This window comes from Phoca vitulina, unplaced genomic scaffold (assembly GCF_004348235.1).
Source record: "Phoca vitulina isolate PV1807 unplaced genomic scaffold, GSC_HSeal_1.0 scaffold22, whole genome shotgun sequence".
NCBI classification, from domain to species: Eukaryota; Metazoa; Chordata; class Mammalia; order Carnivora; family Phocidae; genus Phoca; species Phoca vitulina.
This window is the reverse complement of record NW_022589725.1, coordinates 8275606-8292251: the sequence shown is the minus strand read 5'-3', so window position 1 is coordinate 8292251 and position 16646 is coordinate 8275606. Positions and strand designations below refer to the sequence as shown.

The following is a 16646-nucleotide window of genomic DNA, read 5'->3' as shown; positions in this document are numbered from 1 at the left end:
TTCTTTTGCCCGAAGGTTCTTAAAAAACCATAAGAAGGATAGGACGGCTCCACACATACCGAGGGGCCCTTCTCAGTCTTCAGGTCTCAGCTCTAGTGTTGCTTCCTCAGAGAAGCCCTCCCTGATCACTCTACTTAAAGTATCTTACCCTGTTCCTCTCTTGCATCAGGTTGTCTATTTTCTTCAGAGTGCTTACTAGACTCTAAAATGAACTTGTTTAATGATTTACTTGTCATCTCCTTTGCAGGAGCAAGAAAGTTGCATGAGTTTATTCATCTTGCTCACTGCTATATCCTGATTACTAAGCACAGTGTCTGACACATGGCAGCTACTCTTTATTAAATGAATGAATAAAAAAACATTTAGATGGCACGCGAATGTTCATGAATGGATGAATGAACACTGGAAATGGTATCAGGTACAGGGCAGACGAGGGTCTCTGTTCCAGCCACCCTCCTTGCTGTGGCAAGCTTTCTTACATGTAAGAAATCCTGGATTTCTGGGCTGACAAAATGAGGTCAGTGACATTTTCACCTACCATGGAGGCTATTGGGCTGAGATAAATACTAGAGATATGGTCTTTGGATAAAAGGGACTCAAGTATACAGCTCGTTATTTTTTCATTCAAAGACTATCTAATTGAGAGATTCTTTTTCTTATTGTCCAAAACTTTGCCATTTTAATGGTTATTAACACCTCCAATAGATACCCAACAGGATCAAAAGGAAGGAGAGAAACTCAAACCACCTCATACAATTCAAAGGTTAAAAGAAAGTTTCTAGACCTCGGTCCAGTATGGTAGTCACATGTGGCTATAAAGAATTCAGTGCCTCAGCGACACTAGCCACATGTACCTAGTGGCTACTGTAATGGACAGAACATATATAGAATATTTCCATCATCACAGAAAGTTCTAGTGGACAGTAATGCTCTAGCGCATCTGTGGACTGAGTAATTCCTGTTATTCCTGTTCTGCATTAGCACAGATACTGCTAACCCCACGTACTGTCAGAAACAGTTTGGTCTACTGAAAAGAACAAAACTGTCATAAATCCTGACTTTACTCTTTATTGCCTGTGTGACCCTGGCTAAGTCAGTCTCACTGAGCCTTAGTTCTTCTTTTCTGTAAAATAAAAATGATGTTTACATTTAGTCTGCAGGGTTTATGTCCCTGACACAGAGCAGGAGCTCAATATATGATAGAGGTTATTAAGAGTGTGTATGTGTGTATATACATGTGTGTTATTAAAAGTATATATATGTATATATTAAAATACATTACACATTACTATATATTAACATATATATTAATAACATCTATAATATATATATAATATATACACACATATTTTATATATATCTATGTGTATATATATATATATAAAAAGCAGTGGAACCCTGGTGTAACATGTAGGACTGGACCAACAACTATTCAAATAATGTCCTCCATAGCATAACCACACACAAACAAAAGATAAGATTAGGCAAACAAGGATACTAGGCCTTCCCCGAAATTAGCATTAAAAAGGGCTCTGAATGTACCTAATGCTGCCAGCAGGGCATGCAGGACACCGACAAAGGAAGTCGCTCTCTTATCATAAAATTGATCCAGAGTGGCCAAGACATCCTGAACCACATCTGCCACCAAAGGAAGCAGGCTAGCGTCCGAGTTCCACAGCATGACTTCCAAGACCTTTGGGGTATGGGGGTGCAGAGACAGATGACGCAGATTTAAAGAGATCCCATTCACCAAATAGTCCGAATTTTGATTGATCAGGTGCTGCACAGAGTTGTAGCCACAAGCGTGGCAAATGTCCATCATGGCGCTGGTAGCTGCCTGACTAATGAGCAGGGTTTGGTCCCCAGCCTTCTCCAGTACTGGATAGAGGGCTGACATCAAGAGCAAACGAAAGTCTTTTCCTAGTGCGTACGCAAAGCGGCCAATCCCTTCCAACTGGATGCATATTTGCCAGATGTTGCTGTTCATGGAGCAGATAGTGGGACCTGGCTTTGAGAAGGCTGAAAAAGATGTAACTTGGCAGGTGTGCGCACCACGTGTGATGGCCTGGAGGCCTGACCGCTTCATTGTTAGCTCCTCTTCCACTTCTTCAGATTCGATACAAGTGATCAAATACCAGTTTTCTTGGCTTGTGTATTCTTCCAGTATAGATGTCACGATCTCCCTCAGGTCCTCGGGGCTTGTCTTAATATGGTTTTCATGAAGATTCTCCACCTCCAGCCCAGCAGCCCCCACAACCAGCTCATTCAGGATCATGGCGGCTTGCTTCCGGTAAACCACAGATTCGTGGTACAGCTCCATAAAGTGATCTACGAGCAAATAGAGGTCCCCATAAAAACCGAGAAGCTGACACACCTGCTGCAAGAGCAGGAAAAGCCTCTCATCGGCGAAGAAGCGGAAATATCTCCTCTGCATTGGGCTCCACGGCTGCGGAGCCGCAGTCTCCGGAGAAGCGCTCAGGTGACCAGAATTCCAGCGCCGCTCTTCGACGACTTTGACGTCAGTCACATCCAATTCTAGCACTTGGATGAGCGCTTTGGAAAGGCGCTGAAGATGGGCCACAGAGTGGAGGACAAAGTTCACTTTGGGGCCCAAGAGTTTCAGATAACCGAGTAACAGGGAGAGAGTAGAGAATTTGCCCTGATCGTCCTGGGAGGTCATGAAGCGGGGAAGAGACGTGGCGAGGGAATGCAGGTTTTCTGCCAAGATGTCAGCAAAGGCTCTGTTGCCAACCACTACCTTCTGATCTGCAAAATGTCTCAGAACTTTATTGCACTGGGCTTGGACCTCAGGACTCTCATCATTTACTAGACCCACCAAAGCCTTCAGAAGGGGTCCAGCCGATCCAACCAGGGACTGACCGCACTTCAAAAGAAGGGCCTCGATGAGTTCTATCAGTGCCAGCCTGACCTTCCAGTGTGGGTGGACTGAAACACACTCAATGATCTTTTTAAGAAGGAGAGTCAGTTTGTCACTGGTGTTTTTTACCCACTTGGCTTCCCTGTGAACCATCAGCTCTGCGACTCTATGCTCCACTGCAGGCTTTGGTTGGACCTCTGAGATCCTTTCGAGCTGCTCATCAGCCATAATGAAACTCACTGTCTCGTAAAAGATCTTTAGGGAAGACACGACAATGCTGTGCCCTTGTTTAAAGTCTCCTGTGATCACCCTGGTCAGTGCCATTGAGATTCCAGGTAAAAAAGAAGCAAACAAATCCCCCAGCTGCTTCTGCTCAAGCTCACCCAAGGACCTCGGATGGTCCTGACAGTCACACTGTAAGAGTAGAACCTGTAAACATTTTAAGGCAGCAATTTTAATTTGCTTTGATTTCTCCTGTTCTGCTAGGTCCAACAGTAAAGATACAGCAAATCCTAAACGAGGCAGGATGGAGGGCTCATAAAAAGCCAGGATGATGTCCCCATAAGCCGAGTGCATTAACGTGCTGAGGCCACGGATCACAGCCAATTTCAACTCCTCGGACACAGCTGCGGGTTTTTGGGAGTTGGGCGAATACAGACAGGCAGAGAGTTCCGAAAAGAGCTCCTGGAGAAGTTCTTGTTCCTTCACACATGTTGAAGAGAGGACAAACGTGAGGCATTCCACCACGCTCTGGATCAAGCGCTCTCTCTTGGGACCCGGCGTCTTCAGCGTAAATCGCAAAGGGAAGAGGATGTACTGCTGAAGCTCCTGAAGGGCGGAGTCACTCACAGCTTGTAACCTCGCCTGCAGGTGCTCCACGGTCTCCACCGTCTGGGTCTTTGTGAGCTGAACACAGACCGGGCGTAAGGCACCGAAGGCCTCCTCAGGAGTATCGAACACTGCCATTGTGCAGTAGCCTTCTCACTGAGGAAGCATCCTGCAGGCTGGAGGAAGAACACTTTTCAGTAAAGGTCAAGGCTCAAAGCAAATTCAAAGTGGACCTGCAGTCATTCAATCAACAGACATTTAGTGGGGGCCTATGTGTCAGTCACTGCACAAGGTGCTAGGGGAGCAACGGAACTGAAGAGAGGTGGCTGCTCTTCTGAGGGGGCCCCGGTCTAGTGAGGGAAGCAGCCGGACAGTTCCAACACAGGCTGCTAAGAATGGGGACGGGCCTGTGCTCACGGTCCTGAGTGAGTGTGGGAGACCCATGCATCAGAAGCCTGGGAAAGCCAGGCTAGGTTTCACAGGAGGAAGATGCTTGAGCCAGACTTGAGGGAGGAATAACAGGAATCTGTGGGCTATGCTAACGAGTTTGGATCTTAACCTGTGGTAGTAATGGAGAGCCACTGAAGGTTTTGCCTTTTTCTTTTTCTTTTAAGATTTTATTTATTTATGAGAGAGAGAGAGACAGAGTGCATGCACATGCAAGAGTGGGGGGAGGGGCAGAGGCAGAGGGAGAAGCAGGCCCCCCACTGAGCAGGGAGCCCAACTCCGGACTCGATCCCAGAACCCTGGGATCATGACCTGAGCTGAAGGCAGACGTTTAACTGACTGAGCCACGCAGGCGCCCCAGTTTTATCTTTTTCAAGTTGACGTATAACATTTATAGAGTAAAATACACTAGTCTTAATGTACAGCTCAGTGGGTTTTTGTGATGTAGAGATCTATATAACCACCACCCAAAACAAGACAAAGAATATTTCCAGCTCCCTCAAGCCATTTTACAGTTGATTCCTGCTTCCCCTGCCCAGTGGTAACCTCTACTTTGACTTCTATCACCTGTTCCTGTCATGGAGAGGTTTTAAGCGGAAGTTATAGGATCAACTTTATGCACCGAGAACACCCCCTGGCAGCCAGTGATATGGAAGAAGAGTCAGAGCTGGGTGAGATGGAGAGCAGAACAAAACAGAAGGGAGTAGCCAGAGAAAGGGGAAAACCAGGAGCGCACACCATCACAGAAATCATGGGAGAAGAGAGAGTCCAGCAGGATGGAAAGATGGACAGCAGGCAAGCAGTGAAAGGAGACAGGTTTATAGGTGAGCGAACGAACTGAGCAACTTAATACCAGAGAGTCTCTTTTCTCTGTAAGGAGAAATTCAAAGTCATAGGCTGACAGTGAACAAGAAGGGGGAGGGTGGGGTAAACAGAGGGCTTGAGGAGAGAAATAAAAGTCTCAAATATTCCCTTTGGGGAAGCAGAGCATGCTGGGAAGACATAAAAGTGTGGCCCAAGGGTACTGAGGACTGAGCTGAAGCTGGAGACCATAAACGCGTACAACTGTAAAATGTTGGCACTGGAGGGAGGTTAGAGATTGTCTAGGCTGGTGGGGTCTGTCAGTCTGTCTGTCTCTCCCAATCTCTCTCTCTCTCTGGGCTCAACTTACTGGGGGCTTCTGAACAGATGATGCCCCTTCCTGTCCCCAATCCAATGAACCCTCCAGAGCCCCACTGACTACAGGGCTGGCAGGCAAGTGGTGCCTGGTGAGTGTGGGCAAGATCTGCTCAGCCCAGAGAGAGACAGTCAGTGCCGGATTTTCCTCCTGGGTCAGGAGAGGGCTCCAGGGCAACAATCAGGCTCTAAAACCCTGGAGAGAGTCTGGTCCACAGAGCCCCATGGTCTTCTGCAAGGAAGGGCAATATTGGTCACTGTGAGGCTTGGTGGGGGGATATCTCTTGGTCTCTGTGACCACCCCCAGAAGCTTTGAAAGGAAGAAAGCTCAAATCTGCCCTTTCTCAAGCTATTGATGCCAGAAGGCTCGGCCAGGGATTACTGCCTTCCCACTGGCACCGGCTCACACACGAATGACCCAGAGGCCGCTGTGCTGTCCCCTGCCTGAGGTACTGTAGTTGGAACAACAGAAGGGAAGGAAGATAGCCACTTAATGGGACCCAGCAGTCTGAGGTGGTGAGTCTTAGACTAACAGAACCACTAAGGGAGACAGACGAGAATTTGAAAAATAATAAGAGCAATAAAAAAGTTTGATCACAAGGCGAATGATATCTTTTAGAATTTTAAAAACATGATTTTCCACACCGAAAAAGCTCAATTGATGGGATTTTTTTTAAAAAGATGGTTAATTACTGAGATCCAATCAGTGACCTGGAAGATCAAGTAGAGCTATTTTAAAACTCAGAACAGAACTACAAAGAGACGGAACTCGTGAGACTTGGAAAAGCAACACGTAAATAGCTGGGAATTCTGGAAGGAGAGAAAGGACCAGATGGAGGAGCCAGAGCAAATAAACAACTGAAACATTTCCCTGAGCTGCAGAAAGATTTATCTGGAGACTGAAAAGACAGAAAGACACACACCTAGTCACACTCTGATAAAATTCCTGTATGCTAAAAGAGACAGAGGAAAATTATACATGCTTTCAGGAAGAAACAAACAACTTAGAAGACTGGCTCTGGCTTTCTCATATGCAACAAGGGACACCAGAAGACAATGGAATAGCATCTACGGACTGCAAAGAAAGGACTGTGGCCCCCAAACCCTATATACAGGCAAGCAGTCACCAGTCAGACTGCAAGAACAAGAGCAAGGATTCAGAGGGCATTACCCACACACCCTCCCAAGGAAGATACTTGAGAAAGGATTCCATTCAAATGAACAACTCTAAACAGAGACCTAAAATGGGCAGATGAATGAGGAAGGAAAAAGTGTTAGTAAATTGTTTTTTCTTCTTTTAGCATGGAAAACTTATTTCAAATAAAATGTTTAAGTGGAAGCCCAGCACACAAGGTAGAATAAATCAGAGGGTCTGGTTGAAGCTGGAGTGAAGACAATGGCCTGGGGCCCTACATCTCTCTTATTCATCTCAGGAGTTTCAAGACGACGACCTGGGGCCCCCCTGAACTATGCTCTCAGATTGTACGACACAAACTGCAATAGAGCCAATGAAGTGGGAACACACAATCCATCCCAAACTGAACTCTGCTCGCTTGTCGGTGCCCCCTTGGTGATTTACGGCCTTCATCTGAGCTAGAAACCTTAGCCTCTCTTTCTCCCACCTCCCTCTTAATGCCACCATTCTCTTAAATTTCATCAATTCTACCCCTTCAACATCTTCCAAATCTGTTGGTGACGATAACCATCTATTTATTGTTGGACTGGCTGTAATTGTTTCCTCGAGGGCCCCTGGTCTCGCGTGCTTGCCCTTCTTGGATCCACATTCTACAATGACATGTAAGTAATCTTTCTAAAACAAAAACCTGATCACTCTTTGCTGCTTAAAATTCTTCAACTGCGCTCCCTAGCCCACCTATTCACCATGGCATGCAGGGCCCTTGGCCATCAGGCTCCTGCCTATCTCAGCAACCTCAGCTCTCAGGGCTTCACTCCTTCCACCTGAAACTACAGCCACGTAAAATGACAAAATTTGCAATTTCCCAAGCAGGTGGTGCTCCTTCACATTCACCTCCTTTGTCCTGTTTCACATTCACCACTATGCACACCGCTACTATGGAACATCGTAAGCTGCATGATTTTGTATCCATCTGTCTTAAGTTACTTTAGACTGGGCAATCCTATACCTTGAACCTAGAAGGGCATCTGGCACATGACAAGCACTCAAAAACATCGGGCCCCTTCTACCTTGAAGTTGGATATGGTAGGGTATTGGCAGGCTAATACTCTTGCTGACAACTAGAAAAAGCCAGATAAATTACAAAAATAATTCCTTAAAGCATAAGTAGTTGTGGAAGCAACAAGGACTAGGTGGATGAATACTCTAGCCAGGGGTGAATGTTCAGTGAGTCAACAGTTGATAGCTGTTTCTTTTTTTTTTTTTTTTAATTCTACTATTTATTTTATTTTATTTCCCTTGCTGCATTTGCCGACCCTTGACATGAGCTCAGGATTACAGTGTGGCCAAGGCCGAGGGCTGTCACTGAGGAAAGAGAAACCATAATGCTTTTAAAATGTGGTTATGTGGGGTTGAGGTGGGACAAACCTGCAGTTTTTAGAGATCTCAAACTACACGGCTTCTGGGAGAAGGCTGCTGTTGGGGGACAAACGGCTGAGAAATGTCCAAACACATGAAAGAGATCAACCCCACAGATTCAAGAAGCTCAGCAAACCCAGGTTGGCGGTACAAAGACAAAGACAGACATATCACAGTAGAACTGTTATAAACTGAAACTAAGAAGAAAAATCTTAAAAGTAACGGAGCAGTAAGACTGACAGATACTTCTCCACAGAAATGATGAAATCCAGAAGACAGTAGAAGTAGAAGAACATCTTTAAAGTGCTAAGAGGAAATAACTATCAGGCTTGCATTTTATACCCTATGAAGCCAGCTTTCAAAACTGAATGTGAAATAAAGATGTTTTTGGATAGAAACTAAGTGAATTCATTGCTATCAGGTCTGCACTAAAGGAAAAAAATAAAGGGAAAAACGAACCTACATAGAAGCATGGCTATTTAGGAGGCAATGAAGAACAATGGAATATACCAATATAAAATAATACTAACTGTACAAAACAGTAATTATGTCTTTTGCAGTTTACGTATAGATATGAAACCAAAATGTAAGACAATGATGCACAAAGGTGCATGGCAGACGATGTAAAAGGAGTTACGTGTATTAAAAGTCTAGTAGTATCAGGAGGTGGTACAATAATTTGAAATTTGTAGGGTAAGCACCAAAAGAACTGTAAAAGAATATATACTTAAGTTCAGACAGCAGTAAAAATGTGATAATATTTTCTGAATTATCCAAAAAAAGGTAAAAAATGAGGAAAAGAGAAGCAAAACCACTGGCTCATACAGAAAATAATAAAATGGTAGACAGAAAGCTCACTGAAACAATGATTATATTAATCCAGACTTTCTCAACAGTGGCACCTTTGACATTTTGGGTTTGATAATTATTTGTTAGTGGTAGGCTGTCCTATGCATTGTAAGATATTTGCTAGCATCTTTGGCCTCTGTCCCCCAGATGCCAGTAGCATTCCCCCAGGTGCAACCAAAAATTTCTCCAGACACTGTCAAATGCCCCACGGAAGCAAAAACAGCTTTGAAAATCATTGGTATAGTCATCAAAATCCCAACAGGACTTTTGTAGAAAGTAACAAGATGACTCTAAAATTGATATGGGAATGCAAAGTGCCTCAAATAGCAATGACAATCTTTTTTTTTTTTTTAAGATTTTGTTTATTTAAGAGAGAGAGCACAAGTGGGGTGAGGGGCACAGGGAGAAGCAGGCTCCCCGCTGTTTAGGGAGCCTGATGTGGGGCTCGATCTTGGGATTCCAGGATCGTGACCTGAGCCATCCAGGCACTTCAGCAAAGACAATCTTGAAGAAGAGAAATTAGGTTGGTAAGTTGTGGTAGTGTAAGTTCTTTCACTATCTGATTTCAAGATTTACTGTACAGGTACTGATAAGTCCGTGCATTATTAGCATAAAGAATGACAGACTAATGGAACAGAATAGCTCCCTCATATGCAACAGATCCACATACCTCACAAAGGTAAAGCTGAAATGACCTGGTGGAAAGAATAGTCTTTTTAATAGAAGGTGCTGTGTCATTTGGCTATCCATAGGAAAAAGTATCTATGTCTTGGTTCCATCTGACACTGGATTTAAATGTGAAATGTAAAGAAAATGTTAAGAAAACAGAGAGGAGCATCCTCGTGATCTTGGGGTAGGCAAAGATTTCTTAAACAGGATACAGAAAAGGGCTAACCATAAAAAAAAAAAAAAAAGGATAAATTGGATTACATTAGAATTAAGAACTTCTGTTCCTCAAAAGATGCCATTAAGACAGGGAAAGGACAACCCATAAAGGGAGGAAAGATGTTTGCTATATATCTGACAAAACACTCATATTGATAATATAAGATTTTTCATAAATCATTAAGAAGACAACCCAGCAAAAACATGGAAAAGGCCTTGGGCAGACATATCAAAAAAGAGGATGTCCAAATGGCTAATCAACATATGAAAAAAGACACTCAACATCAGTCAGGAAAATGCAATTTAAAACTTCAATAAAATATCATTACACACCCACCAGAAGGGCTGAGCTGAGAAAAAGGAAAAAAAAAGACAAAGAAAATACTAGGTGTTAGCAAGGAAATGAAGCAACAAGAACTCTCATCAGTGCAGGTAGGATTGTAAATTGGTACAACTACTTTGGAAAACTCTTTGGCAGGATCTATTATTCTAAAGGTAAACATACGCATGCTCTATGACCTAGTAATTCCACTTTGATAAATACCCAACAGAAATGCATACGTAAATATACCAAAAGGTGTGTTCAAGAATACACTATCCACAACTGCCCCTGAACAGAAAGCACCTGAATGCCCATCTCCAGTAGAATGGATAAATTGTGGTATATTCTCTCAATGGAGTATTATATAGATGAAGATTTACCACAATTGGAGATCTTCAAAAGAATAGGTTATAGACTCAGAAATATATAAACCAGCTTTTTGTAAGGAAGAAAGTATACCAAATTGCTACTTTGACATGACTATAAAAGGCAATCATATACCTTTATGGGATGGCCATGAAATCACACTTGTGTGACAATATGTCAATTACAAAAGGAATTGTTTAGAGATTTAGAGACTTAGGAATCCCAGATTCTAGTCCTATAAAATGCAACCCTGATTATTTAAAGTGGTGCTGCAAAGTTTGATGTTTCTGTAACTGATGGCACCAGGGGCGTTCTGGCCCACTGGGATGAGGCATTCAGAAAGAGTGGATTCTCTGGCTGAGTAGAGAAAACCACCCAGAGTTCAACTGTGGCAGACAGAGACTGAATAAACATAAGCCTGAATAACCAGTTCTTGATTGCTGATGGCCAACTACACCTTTCCTAGCTCAGTATACCCAGACTGTGGTCACGGAAAGCAGTCACTGGAGAGGCAAGGGAAGAGATCTGCAATCACAGTACATGGGTGAGCCCGTCCCCCCCCAGCCTCTCCCTGGCCTCCCCTTCTCTCTCTGCCTCGTCACAGGGATGGGCTAGGGACCACCCCTAGGCCACGGCGTATAGGTGGTGAAGACAAATGGGGCAATCTGCACAGGATAAGGTGATATACCTTACAGACACTTAAAGGTAAGATGGTAGATCACAAGGTAATATCATACAATCAAGAAGTGAACAAGGGAGAAAAAAAGAAAGAAGTACAAAAGACATTTGGAAAAAGAATAAACTTCAGTAGTGCAGTGTTCATGGAGGGAGGAGGATTTGTGTTGGAGTTCGGGGAATACATGTTTAGGGCTACATGGGAAGGCTGCTCAAGGTAAAATAGCTGTTACAAGCAAAGGCCAGGAGGAAGAGAAGTCAAAGCATCTTATAAATTTAGAGGCAAGATAGAGATGCCATCACAGCAAGTGAGCCACACTTCACCCAGGGCTGACATTCTCAACATTACGCCTTTGCACTTGCTGTTCCACCATATTTCCTCATGACTTGCTCTCTCATTGCTTTTAGGGCTTTGCTCAAACATGAATTCTGAGTGAGCCTTCTCTGATCACTCCTGTTTAAAACTGTAATCCATTCTCCCTCTTCCCCACCCTGGCACTCCCTATCTCCTCTTCCTGACTTTAAAGTTTTCCTCCATAGCACTTAGCACCATCCATCAAACCAGATTATCTACCTGTTATTTGTCTCTCTCCTCTCACTAGAATATAGGCTCCAGAAGAGTGATAATTGACAGGTTTGTTTATTGCTTCTGGCACACAGCAGGTATTCAATAAATGCCTGTTGAGTCAACAGCCATACTCTAAGGTCTGGTTCTCTCGTTGGTAGAGCTTTAATATCAGCTATGCCTGAACTGGATTCTGGGTAAAAACTGCCATCCTCTTCTTCTCTTGGGGTCATTCCTACAGGCAGCTGACATCATCCTTTACGGGAGGATCTTGTTAGATTCATTCTTAAGGGGCAATCATAGCTCTAGACTTTGGCTAGGCTACTTTTAGGTTGTTTCTAGGACAGGGACAGAATAAGAACCCAGAGGTGATTATCTGGATTCAAGTCCTCGCTCCACACCTGGCTGCGTGATTTCCGTGAATTTCAATTTCTTCAACATAACATAAACTTGGTACATAAGACTTTTCTCCAAAAGTTCTAACTTTGAATGACCACCATATGGATAAAAAGACTGGGTTTAGATTCCAAAGACAAGAGTTCAGACATACAAAATGCCAATACAGGTTTCTGAACAGAAGGAAGAGAATTAATATTTGTTGAAAAACACTTCACTAAATGCCAGGCATATACTAGATATTTTATGTACGTAAAAATTCCTCATCCACCAGCTGAGTAACACAAAGCTCAGAGAGGTGAAGTGATGCCTCGTCACACAGCAAGCGACGGCAGACCTGGAATTCACCTCAAGCCCGTGGCACTCCAAAGGCTATATGCACACTTTCCACTATACCAGAGGCCCCCCCAGTCTGTTTATCAGAATCAAGGGGGAACAATGTAAGCACAGGTTCCTGGGTCCCACAACAGAGCTAATGAATCAGAATCTATACTGGGGTGGGGGGGATGGTAGGTACGTTTGTGAATCTATTTTAAAAGTTTGCAAGGTCAGTCTGATGACCAGCCAGGCATGGGACTCCCACACTGTACACATTCTACACAAACTCTGTCTTCTGAAGAATAAGAACCAGGTGATGAAAGGAGTACTTGCTCAGGATCCATCTGGCAGTAGTGTGTAGAGTGTGCTGGAGGACTGCCTGGGGTTAAAGTGAATGGTTTAGGGGCGCCTGGGTGGCTCAGTCGTTAAGCGTCTGCCTTCGGCTCAGGTCATGATCCCAGGGTCCTGGGATCGAGCCCCGCATCGGGCTCCCTGCTCAGCGGGAAGCCTGCTTCTCCCTCTCCCACTCCCCCTGCTTGTGCTCTCTCTCTCTCTGACAAATAAATAAAATCTTAAAAAAAAAAAAAATAAAGTGGCTGGTTTATTTGTGCACCTCTGCAACCGAACAGTATACTTTTTTAGTGTTACAGCTTTACTTGTGATTTTTCCCAGCATCTGGTACAGTGTCTGCGAAGCACTGTTTGTTTAATAAATGAGTAAAAGAAGCTGGATAAACATTAAACCTCCAGTATACTTGAAATTTTGTAGCTTCCTACTTGTTCTTTTTTCTACCTCAAATGTTTCCTTAGCACATACTATGTGCCATGCACTGTGCTAAGGTCTTGACAAAGAAAGGGTGCCTGGGTGGCTCAGTCATTAAGCGTCTGCCTTCGGCTCAGGTCATGGTCCCAGAGTCCTAGGATCGAGCCCCGCATCGGGCTCCCTGCTTGGCGGGAAGCCTGCTTCTCCCTCTCCCCCTCCCCCCTGCTTGTGTTCCCTCTCTCGCTGTGTCTTTCTCTGTCAAATAAATAAATAAAATCTTTAAAAAAAAAAAGTAAGTTAAAAAAAAAAAACAAAGTTAACTGGAGGGTCTAGCGCTGCAAGGAAGGAGTATACAACAGAACACTAAAGAGTATACAAAATAGAGGTGGAGGAGGGGAATCAAGGAGACTTCCCATAAATCCTTCCTGAAATTACTTTAGGCTCATTTCATTTACAGCTGTCCTCTACAGAATATTTGTGGAACCGTGCTTTGTACTACACTAATACTATGTGCCTATACCTTCTACTAGACAAGAAGTTTTTTGGTAGGCAGTACATTCTAGAAAAGTGGTTCTTAGCTTAGAGAAGGGTGTACATCAAGAATATATACTCCTTTCCCTCACCATCGGGGTAGTGTCAGAGGAGGCCTAGTGGACAGTTAGGACTTTTGCTACTGTCCTGTGATAATGAGGCCACCCTTAGTGTAGTGCAGTGGATACCAAGTGGGGAGCTGGGACTCTCACTTCTACTGGGAAGTAATGAGGAGCCCTTCCCCTTGGGTGTCAAAGGAGGCTGAAGGAGGACTCTGGACTTCTACCTACACTTGGTGTCAGAGAAAGCCAGCTAAAACAGAAGGCTTAAATAAGATCCAGAGTGTCAGAACATAATGCAAAAATGTCCAATCAAAAATCAGTCATCATACCAAGAACCAGGAAGATCTCAAACTAAAAGAAAAAAGACAATCAATACATCAAACACTGAGATGGCAGAGATGTGAGAATTATCTGACAAAGTTACCAAAGCACCCATGATTAAAAGGAGCAATTATGAACTTGCTTGAAGCAAATGAAAGAATAGAAAGCCTCAGCAAATAAACAGGAGATATGAAGAAAAAAATGGAAATTTTAGAACTGAAAAATTCGATAAATAAAAAGGTCAGTAGATGAGCTCAAAGGCAGAATGGAGAGGACACAGGAAAGAATCTATGAGCTGCAAAACTGAATAATAGAAATTACCTAATCTGAACAACTGAAAGAAAATAGACTGAAAAGAGCCTCAGGGACCCATAGGACTATAACAAAAGATCTAAGAGTTCCAGAAGAAAAGGAGAAAAAGGGTGGGTCTGAAAAAGTACTCAAAGAAATAATGGCTGAAAATCCCCCAAATTTGGCAAGAAATATAAATTTATATACTCAAGAAGCTCAGTGACCCCCAAACAGGATAAACCCAAAGAAATTTACATCAATTATAATGACATCATAATTAAATTTCTGAAAACGAATGATGAAAAAATCTTGAAAGCAGCCAGAGAAAAATGATACCTTGCTTACAGGGAAAAACAATTGGAATGAAAATGGATTTCTCATCAGAAGCCATGTCTGCCAGGAGGAAGTGGCACAGGAACTTTCAGGTGCTGGGGGTGGGGGGGGGGGGGGGAAGAACTGTTAAGACAGAATCCTACACCCAGCAAAATGTTCATCAAGAATGAAGTGGAAATCGAGACATTTTCAGATAAAGGAAACCTAAGAGAATTTAACACCAGCAGGCCTGCTCTAAAAATATGGCTAAAGGAAATTCTTTAAACAGAAAGGACACATTAAAAAAAGGAATATTGGAATGTCAGGAAGAAAGAACATGGTAAGTGAAGATATGTATAAATACAATAGGCTTTCCTTATTCTTTTTAGTTTTCTAAATTGTGTTTGACAGTTGAAGCAAAAATTATATCACTGTCTGATTTGGATCTAAATGTATATGTAGAAAAAATATTTAAGACTATTACCTTATAAATAGGGGAGGGTAAGGAGACATAAAGGGAAGTGAGGTTGTTATACTTCATTAGTAGTGGTAAAGATAAGTTATGTACAAATAATGTAATACCTGTAAGAATCATTAAAATGGTTCCAAAGAGATACATTCAGAAACACTATAGGTAAGTAAAATGGAATTCTAAAAAATGTTCAAGTAACTTATAAGAAAGCTGGAAAAAGAAAATAGAGAAACAAAAACAGAACAAACAGAAAACAAAAAATAAAATGGAAGATTAAGCTCTACATATCAATAATTATATTAAACATAGAAGGTCTAAGTATACCAACGAAAAAATAGAAATTTTCAGAGTGGATTACAAAATATGACCTAACTCGGGCGCCTGGATGAATCAGTCAGTTAAGTGTCTGCCTTCGGCTCAGGTCATGATCCCAGGACCCTGGGGTGAGGTCATGCTCCCAGGACCCCGCATCGGGCTCCTTGCTCAGCGAGGAGTCTGCTTCTCCCTCTGCCTGCCGCTCCCCCTGCTTGTGCTCTCTCTCTCTCTCGTTCTCTCTCGCTCTCAAATAAATAAAATCCTTTAAAAAAAATATGACCTAACTCTATGCTGTCTACAAGAAACTCACTTCAAATATAATGATATAGGTAGGTTAAAAGTAAAAGGACAGACAGAAAGATATTATCATGCAAACATTAATCAAATGCAAGCAAGAGTGACTATATTAACATGAGATAGACTTCAGAGCAAAGAAAATTACCAGAGATAGAAAAGGACACTCTATAACCATTAAAAGGGTAAACCCATCAAGAAGACATAGCAATACTAAATGGATTATGTCAAGACACAAATCCTAAATACAAAACAACCACAAAATGTGTGAAGCAAAAATGCATTAAAACTGAAAAGAGAAATATGGGTGATCACCACAATTATAGGTGGTGACTTCAACATTCTTCTCTCAACAATTGGTAAAACAAGTAGAAAATCAGCAAGGATAACAGAAGGACTCAACAACACCATCAACCAACAGGACCTAATCAACATTTAAAGAACTCTCCAACCCACAACAGAAGAATACCCTTTCAAGTGCCCACAGAACATATACCAAGATAAATCATATCCTGGGCCATGACACAGAGAATACAGTACCTTCCCCAACCACAGTGGAATCAAACTAGAAATCTCCAAACACCTGGAAACTAAGCAACACATTTCTAAATAATCATGGATCAAAGAGGAAAGCTCAAGGAAAAATTTAAAAGATACATAGAAATGAATGAAAGTAAAATACAACGTATCAAAATTTGTGGGACACAGCTACAGCTATGCTGAGAGAGAAATTTATAGTAGTTAATAGGTATGTTAGAAAAGGGGAAAGGTCTCAAATCAATAATCTAAACTCCCATCTTAAGAACCCAGAAAAAGAGGAGCAAAATAAAACCAAAGCAAGCAGAAGGAAGGAAATACAGAGTAGAAATCAATGAGATTGAAAACAGAAAATAGAGAAAAATCAATGAAACAAAGCACTGGTTCTTTGAAAAGATCAATAAAATCAACAAACTTCTAGCAAGACTGACAAGGGGGAAAGACAGACAAAGAGGTATCAAAGGATAATTACAGGAATACCACAAATAAC

General features: G+C 42.5%; 1 protein-coding gene across 2 annotated transcripts in view; it reads right to left on the bottom strand.

Annotated features, from left to right (window-relative positions):
• The window catches only part of TTI1 (TELO2 interacting protein 1), a 44443-nt gene that overhangs the window by 24472 nt on the left and 3325 nt on the right, over nt 1-16646 (bottom strand). For both annotated transcript variants that reach the window (XM_032419704.1, XM_032419703.1), the window contains exon 2: nt 1543-3882. In XM_032419704.1, coding sequence (XP_032275595.1) covers nt 1543-3844 — 2302 coding nt within the window. In that variant the 5' untranslated portion in view covers nt 3845-3882. The remainder of the gene's footprint in view (nt 1-1542; nt 3883-16646) is intronic.